This window comes from Balearica regulorum, chromosome 7 (assembly GCF_011004875.1).
Source record: "Balearica regulorum gibbericeps isolate bBalReg1 chromosome 7, bBalReg1.pri, whole genome shotgun sequence".
Taxonomy (NCBI): domain Eukaryota; kingdom Metazoa; phylum Chordata; class Aves; order Gruiformes; family Gruidae; genus Balearica; species Balearica regulorum.
This window is the reverse complement of record NC_046190.1, coordinates 28,138,082-28,146,783: the sequence shown is the minus strand read 5'-3', so window position 1 is coordinate 28,146,783 and position 8,702 is coordinate 28,138,082. Positions and strand designations below refer to the sequence as shown.

Genomic DNA, 8,702 nt, shown 5'->3' with positions numbered 1-8,702 from the left:
CCTTCACATGAATTATTCTACATTCAGCCATGTGAATGTCTGTTAATACGGCAAATGCGGCACCAAGCCCTGGCTGTGAAATCAGCAACCTGAACAGTTGGCATACCAGTCAGCACGCCCCGTATGCCTTTCTCAGCAAGATTCTTTTTCACACCTTTCTCTTGTTTCTACAATGGACTGTAAGTATAGTATCTTTCTAAAGTCACAGTACAGTGAGCCACACAGACTGAAGATACTCATGACAACACAAAAGATGATTTAATTTAATTCTTTAAATAATGCAAATATAAGAATTTAAATGTACCACGTGGAAAAGGGTTGAGTTGTACATTCCACTGATTTTTCCAATTGATACCAAAGACGCTTTTCTTGAACTACATATGCTTTCCAACTTATTTGAGGTGCTTGATCTTGGAAGATATGTAGATAATAGCATATCAGTCAAAGAATTACTCACAAAACAAATACAAGAACCAAAAAATCCCTAAACTCTTCTTCACTGAAAAAGAGAGGCACTGCATTTTTAAGCTGAATTAAGGCTGTAAAACGATGCTGGTTCATTGTGAATTTGAAGTCATCAAATGTCACAGGGGTGACATTTAACCCGCTGCTTCACTGTTAGTCCTGTAAGCCTGCTTACGGAGGTGAGTCTCGATCTCCTCCCTGAAGACCAGCATCCCAAGGTGCGAGTGAGAGGCCTCGTTCATGGCTTTGGACTGGATACACATGCGATACTGCTCTGGAGTGAGTTCGTCTGCGCAATGTTTCTCGTGCCAGAGGTGAAAGAGACCAGGGACCGGTGTCCTGATCACAATAAGGTCACCGTGCAAGTACTTTCTGTAAAGGTGAACATCTTCACCGCCCCAGCCTTTCACTTCCAAGTCAAAACCCCCTATAAAAAATAATAAAATCATAAAATGTTATTTTGGCACCCAGGCTAGACGTAAGGCAAAAAGAGCAACACTCCTTGTGTAACTATCACCAAATCTGGTACAACATACCAGAAATTCTGGAGCAATTAACTTTAACTTCTCCATGCCAAAGCATGCCAAATTGAGGGACAGGATCTTCAAGCCTACCACGTCCTTTGCAGTGGAAACTGCCAAGGACACAGATCATGCACTGTTGACTTCAGAAAGTCTTGCAGAATAGCGTCTCCAAATCACATTATGCATGACATCCCATGTGACAGCTGCAGAAAACTGTAGGCAAACCTCACTGGCTATGCTTTTGGGTTATTTTTAGCCATCATAATGGATTTTAGCAGCTGGAAAATGAAGCAGTCATGCACCATATGAAAAGCCCTCTCTAAAAATGCTAGCAGTAACTCCATAGGTCACAACTCACAAAGCTGGATTCAGAAAAGGAACCTGTTCCCCCATTTTAAGTTCTCTTGCCTTTCCAGAACCACAGTGACCATCAGCCCAGACTCACACACATTTCAAAACTCTAGAATTATGAAGTCTTCATTTAGAAATATGACTGCTAGTAGAAATCAGCCTGCATTCGGGCCATTATATGGCATGTCGGGCTGCATCATTGCACCTTCTGGCAGACTATCTTCAAGATGATCTTCCAAATTTAAGCACACCAAGCTGTTCTCAGTTTTTAATGGCATGCCACACGGGGGTGCCAAAGCGTATTTCTAAAGCCTTGAACGAATACATTCAACTACTTAAGGTTATTCAAAAGAAAGAATTTGAATGCTTGTCTACATTGGTGGTTTACTTGAGGGGTGTGTTTCTTAAACTTGATTAATTTGTTTCAGACAGTCACAAAAGACAAGATTTTTGGAAGTTCTAGAGTGAAATGTTGTTACTAAAATATATTGTGACTTTTAACAAACACTCATCAGATGGGACATCAAAATCTAGAAACACTATCTCACTGGTCAAACTTGTCAAGCAAGTCTGACTGCTGGGCTTGGGAAAAGAAAAAACAGAAAAAAATTACTTTCCTGTCCTTATATAAAGAATAGAGAATCAATTTTTAAACACAGAAAATATTTTTTTTAAAATATTTTTTAATCTTACCAACAGTCAGAAAGTCTGTCCGGTATTGACAAGTCATCCCAAAGCCAAAATCCCTCCAGAAACCAGAATCCTTCTTGTGTACCTGCAATTTTGAAATGCAAAATACATCAAAGGAGGTACATCACACTTGGTTTTGTAGAAAGCTAAACTCTTCCGATCATTTGCTCTGTGCAGGATACGGCATATAACGCTTTCAGTATTTCTGTGTCATACACAGATGTGGGCTTCCTAATTACCTGCTATTCACTTCACCCTGTGCCATCCAATTCCAAATACTTACTCTCATTGCAGTTTCCACATTTACCTTTCTGCCACACCACCTCTATTTTCTATATATCTGCTCGGACGAAGCAGTAAATATTTGGTAGTCTATTGCCAAATCATATGTTGCCAATACTCCGATTCCTACCCTATTTCTAAGGTCATATTTGTCTCTTCTTGTTCTGAGAGACAAGAAAAGTAAGTTTTGTGATTGAAGTCAGCAACCATAAAGGTGTGGATTCAAAAAAGTAAACGGCAGAGTTGTCAGGCAGGAGCTCGCTCCCCTCTCAGCTGTGACTACCTGAGGCCATATGCAAAAGCTTCCCTCCTACTTTCAGTAAGATCCTTGCAAACAAAGTAGGAGGTGAGAGTTATTATGGTGGGGTTTTTTTAATTTTTAGTAAGGCTGTGTTGCTCCATCCTTTCCCTCCTCCAAACCTGGCTACCTCAGAAGTCCCAGCTGCAAAACCCAATTTCATTTATAAAGTCTCTTGAAATAAAGTCAGGACATTGACTGTGGCCATTCCATCTTTAGTCAACAAAGACCCAGAAATACAGTACTTCCTTCTTTCTGCTGAGCCCAAATTATCCCTAAACCTATTCTCTTGAATGTTTGCAGGGTTTATTGGTTTATTATTTTGACTACAAGCTTCTCTAGAAGCAGTGTTTCTCATTCCAAAAGCAAGATGAAATTAGCAGTGTAACAGCCAATGGTTCTGACAGATGTTGGATGGCAAAGGTAAAGAAACAATCTGCACAGAGTACAGCTGTCCACAGCATAAAAAAATGCAAGTGACTAAGCGTCTTAGCCCACCTCGAGTTACACAGCACACTTCCTGCAACTACCATGTGGTAGTTAGCAAAGACAGTCAATACTGAGGGAAGCTTATACTGGCTTTCCAAGCCAGAATTAAGCAATAGATCAGAACTACCAACTTCATTTGATTAATAGCACCTTTTTCCCTTTTTTTTTTTTTTTTAAATCTAGGTAGAACTCCAAGTTTATTTAAGAATGAGTTTTGTACTGTTTGATAAGCTTTTCTTCCAAGTGATTTGCCCATAGAGAAAAGTGTTTAGATACACACTGCCAAAGGTCATAAGATATCCCAAACAGACTATTAAGTTACACTTAATTTTGTTTTAATACAAAGCACAACTAATTCTAGCCAGAATAAATCACACCGCTTACCAATTGTTGCTCCACAGGGGGTGGTATATCTTGGTTGGCATAGACAATAGCGGGATTATAAAGGCTGAATACCACAGGATAAAAAACCTTTTTCCCTGGAAGTCAAAAGGTAATTGTTACTCCCTGTGGGCATAATATCTGAAGGCAAGAGGAAACTATAAATATTTTCTTTATGTAAAATACTAGGTTTAGCCATCTAGTCAAAACAAATAAATATAAGGTCTAACTGCTAGGATTTCCCATTTAAGGAGCCCATAGCTTCTAATCTAAAAATTAAAAAAAAAAAAAGCATTTATATACACTCTACAGATATAAATTTATATATAGTTATACATACTTATAATATTTTATATGTATATATATCACAATATCACATTAGATGACAGTGAAAAATCCCTGCAATAATGGTATGCAGTAAAGCTAAAAAAATAACCAAGTCCAAGTAACACCTTGCATAGCTTGAGTGTTATGAGCTTGCCTCTTCTCACAAGCATTTAAAAACATGTACATCCAGGATGCCCTGCAAGGGCATTAAGCATCATGAGCATCCCAATTATGCTGTGACACCAGTTCTATTGCCTATTACAGAAGGCAGATAAATATTTTTCCAAGGATCTCTTGCATTGCCAGTGCTGCAACAGTATTGTCAACAGCCCACAAGAATACTCAGTACCCTGATTTGGGGATGAACTCTGAACGTGTGAGAAGCATTTTCAGAGCTCGCTTGAAGCAAAGGTGACAAAGTGTCAGTATGAATTGTCAAGCAGTCTCTCAAACTCCCTTCTTTATGAAAGCTCACAGGACACTCCACTCCAAAGTTTTTCCAATTGTTTGTACAACTCATTTCATGAAGTGCAGAGACAGAAATGAAAGAAAAAACAAGAGATAGAATCCAAATATCAGGTTTATAGCAGATTTTCTTGCCCATTTATTATGTGAAGAAAAAGTATCTATTCATTCCAAATTGACATTTGGAGAAAATAGTTCCTGGCTGCAACAAATCTGGAATAAGAGTAAGCATTAAAAAAAACCCCAAACAAATGTTTGACAGGAGACGGTCTTAACTAGCACGTTTGTTAACTCAAGAAAGCTTTATCCCTCTTGGCAGAAGCTGTTAAAACAAGCAAGCTTCATACAAACTTGAGAAAAAGGGTCAGAAAATTTGAGAGCTTAGGATGTAAGTGTGGAACATCAGCTCAGTCTCTAAGGAGCACATTGTGGAGCTCTACTGAAAAGCATTATATGTGATACATACAAGTGTGAGAAGACGTTAGCCACACTTGTTAGAGATTTCAGTGTAACAAAAATAATCTTCTATCACTGCATTTTGTTATACAAATTTAGATGCAGTCTAATTGTTAAAGCAATTAAACTGTCCAGCTTTCTTTTAGACAGCCAAATCTTAAGAAAATGTGAAAATTGTACTTATTGTAAAAAAAAGACAATGTGTTCTTAAAACAAGCTACGCTAAAGCAAAAGTTATTTCTCATGCTAAATACTATTGTCTTTTGTGCACGGAGTATTTTTCATTTTCCTAGGTGCATGGTATTGAGTAAGCTCCACCATTTAAGGTAGTTTTCTATATGCTCAGCACAGGTCAGTTGAAGCCAAGCAAGATGACAAGACTCTGTTAGAGCAACTGTAAAGGAACATACCAGGCTCAGCGTTTAAGCGACAACTGTTGAGGAATTCGGCTGTGAAATAAACATCAACATCACAGAAGAACATCAGGACCTCGCCCTTTTCCCAGGCTCTGGCGCCCATGTCAAGTCCCCGGCCTCGGTTAAATTCCTCATTCAGAGAGACGAGTGTGTAATTGTGGAAGTTAGTTTCTCTACAAGAAAAACAGAGCCAAACCCAGAATAAATCAGGGAGTGGGGGGCGGAAGTGACCATTTATACTTTTTCAGCATTTTACAGTAATTTCATTCCAGAAAATTTTTAAAAAACAGTTATATCATCAGCATGAGAAAAAAAAAAAATCTGTTCCACTTAGCTGACTATTTTAAGCATCAGAGTTTAGACACTGTAAAAAGATGGACCTCTGTCTTACAGTCCATAACTTCACTTTGCATTTAACGAGACAGATTAAAAAGGCCTTTTTGGCAACTGACATGAATTAAAGCGTTCTCTGAAATTACAATGCCATCTGAAATTTGTCCCCACAAACTAAGAAGTCCTGACTAATAGAGCAATATCTCTGTCTTCACTACGGCAGAGAGGAGGGCAAACAGAAAGCCAAAGTCCTGGCACCACCAAACTCATGAGGCAAAAACCCATCTACCTGGTGATGCCACCATAACCCAGTCAGTTCGCTTCTCCTCGTTACTTCACGCCAGTAGCAGACGTGCCTGCACTCATCGCAGGAGAGGGAAGGAGCAGCAAAGGGAGACTGGAAATACACCTGGGGAATATCTTCAAAGTTAAGTGTCTACTTCAGGGAGATGTCAGAGAGCAATGCTTGCAGAGAACAGAGTGAAGATACTCAACCGGAGCACCACTAAGAAGATAATAAACCAGATAAATGCCCAGTGAGTTCGCAGCACTGACTCTGACTCAATGCTGCGAAAGGAGGAGGACCTCTCATAGCAGCACAGCAGAGGCGCCTCAGAAGCAGAGGCGGCCAGCACTCACCGCGCTCGGTGCCAGGGAGGTTCTGCAGGAGGGAGGCAGAAGCACTCCTCCCTTCCTAGAAGATGTCTGCACATGCCAGGCCAACTCACCGTCACATTTTAAGCCAGCAACACAATAACCTGTGCCTAATACATCGCATCGAGCAGAGCCTTGGCCTGTGTTGTGCGATGGGGAGACTCGGGAGCCAAGCTCTTGGCTAACAAGAGTAACAGGCTCCCTGCTCAGGGACAAGCACAAGAGCTAAAGGCAGAGAAGATGCCCCTTAGCTACATGCTTACAGATGCCATTGCCTGTCCCATCCTTCTGGAAGGAAAAAAAAAAAAAAAAAAGCAACATTTGGGAATTTTACATCCATACTACTGTGTTTAAAGTTGTTTTACAGCAGAGGGTAAATATGGGCCCAGTTACCTAGTACCTAGAGGACAGAGGGCAAAGCTTAACTTCGCAGACTCAGCAGCCCACCAGCCTACTTGGACTATGCTTCTCTTCCTTCTTGTTAAATAAATTTGATTATCCAGTGAAAGAACTATCGAAACGTACATCCCAGTTCCAAAGAACTTTAATTCTGATCAATCTGTTAGCATGACTAAATATTTACTGCAAAACTCATCCCTGTTGTTGTTTTTCTGGACTGTCAGATAGAAACCTCCAAGCCACCACTGTTAGTCTTTTCTGGCCTATAACTGGGTTTTTAGTACTCTTCAGGAGACTTTTGCAACTTGCTGTAAAATGCTAACCAAAAAATAGTGTACTGTAAATAAAGCTTACTTCTCCTATTAACCTGTAATGGACTACAAAATTATTCTTTTTCTTATTTCATTCTTTTTAAAAAACATTTTAAATACCAGCCAATACGTTTGCATTGACTGGCACTGGATCAACACACTTACCTAGCTACAGATTCTAGGATGCTTTTTACTTCTGATAGCCCATCTTGTCCAAAATACACCACTGTGAGGTGAACACGCTTATCCTGATGAATACACACATCCCTATAAGTGCAAAGATAAGCTGGTATTAATAATTACTTGCAACACAAAAGAAACTTTGGGTACTTAAGGGCTATTGCATTTAAAAGTATTAGCAGATCTAAGTATTCTGGTCAGACTTCAACTAGCTTCTAAAGCAAATAAAGAAAAAAGGTTTGCCCCTCTTCTTTCCCATTTGAATCAGAAGGTTCCAATGTGTGTTTCATTCTAGGACCTTATTTTATAAACAGGAGCTCAAAAGCTAATGTAAATATAGAAATTATGTGTCCAGGTTCACAGCAGCCCTGGCATTTTGTCTAAAGGGTTTTCGTGCAGTTTGAGAATCTCTTAAATCCTTTTAGAGGGAACATTTTTCTCGATACAGTAGGTTCAGTTACAAACATCCCAAGGCAGTTGCACACAAGGTTGGAATCATTATTTCTGTTGCAAATCCACCAGAACAGAAATTCATTTCAAAAAGGAAACAAGATACTGAAAATCAGCAATATAGCTCACTATATAATCTCATGCACCTACCTAAAGTTTTGCATAAATTGTGCAAATGCCTCAGTTCTTCCAGCAAGAGGGACAATAATGTTAATGATTGATCTAGAAATATCGACCGTTTCACTCTTCACTTTCATGAGGGGTCCAAAAGGTCGGAACAAGGTGACATGCCTGTATTCCATGCCATCCATCTTCTTATAAAACAGCTCATACTGTGTCCCTTTATCTCTTTCTGTACGATAGTAACCTGAAGAATAAGTCACACAAGTAATTTGTAAAGTCAAAGATCCCAGCAATTGTATTTCAGAAACACTGTTTTTCCTGAGAACTATGAAGACGTGAAAAATAAAACTTTGGGGGGAAAGCTTCTGGGTTTTTCCTAGGAACAAACAAAAAAACCCCACAAACCACCACCACCAATCACAATCACCCTCCTACCCTCTTAGACCAGATCTGAAAAACAAATCTCAAACAAACTCCAGCTTCCCCCTGCTTCTTAGATAGGTTTTACAGTCCTACATCAACTTCCTAGGCAGAATTAAGAGTTGGGTCTTCCAAACAAAAAGGGAATTCAACTATTTGCTATGGCTGAAATCTAATATTGCCTGTTCTTAAAACCTTCAGTAAGGATCTTGCCCTGAGCTAGTCCACAGTAAAAGCTGAGATCATCTGGCCGATCAACACAGCACAAGCTGTGGGCAGAACAAATGACATAACTCACTTGACAAAGCCCGTAAAACCTGAAATGTGATATGTGGGGAAAAAAAAAAAATCCATGTGATAAATGCTGGAATGCTGATAAACTGTTTTCATAGCTGAGCACTAGCTACACTGCTTTCTATCCCATAAATAAGGCTAGTGGTGTTTTACTATAGCTATGGCCGCTAAGGAGGTAAGCACAAGTTTTCTACATAGCTGTAACACTGTGAAAACAATACCAGTTCTCTATAAATAGGATTACCTATTTAGAAACTTTTACTCCCAACAGGTAGGGAAACCCATCCGGTTCAGAACAAATGACCGTTCAGTTCATTTAAGGACCATCAAGGAAGCAAGTCAAGTCAACAGCCTCTCTAATTTTACACCACAAAGGAAAACACTAAGACTCATC

The 8,702-nt window shown here is 39.5% G+C and overlaps 1 protein-coding gene across 2 annotated transcripts in view; it reads right to left on the bottom strand.

Moving 5' to 3' along the window:
- Positions 1-240: 240 nt before the first annotated feature.
- The window catches only part of CSGALNACT2 (chondroitin sulfate N-acetylgalactosaminyltransferase 2), a 33,458-nt gene continuing 24,996 nt past the window's right edge, over positions 241-8,702 (bottom strand). For both annotated transcript variants that reach the window (XM_075758667.1, XM_075758668.1), the window contains exons 3-8: positions 7,622-7,838; positions 7,007-7,108; positions 5,139-5,317; positions 3,484-3,578; positions 2,034-2,115; positions 241-892 (exon numbers count right to left, since the gene is read on the bottom strand). In XM_075758667.1, coding sequence (XP_075614782.1) covers positions 600-892; positions 2,034-2,115; positions 3,484-3,578; positions 5,139-5,317; positions 7,007-7,108; positions 7,622-7,838 — 968 coding nt within the window. In that variant the 3' untranslated portion in view covers positions 241-599. The remainder of the gene's footprint in view (positions 893-2,033; positions 2,116-3,483; positions 3,579-5,138; positions 5,318-7,006; positions 7,109-7,621; positions 7,839-8,702) is intronic.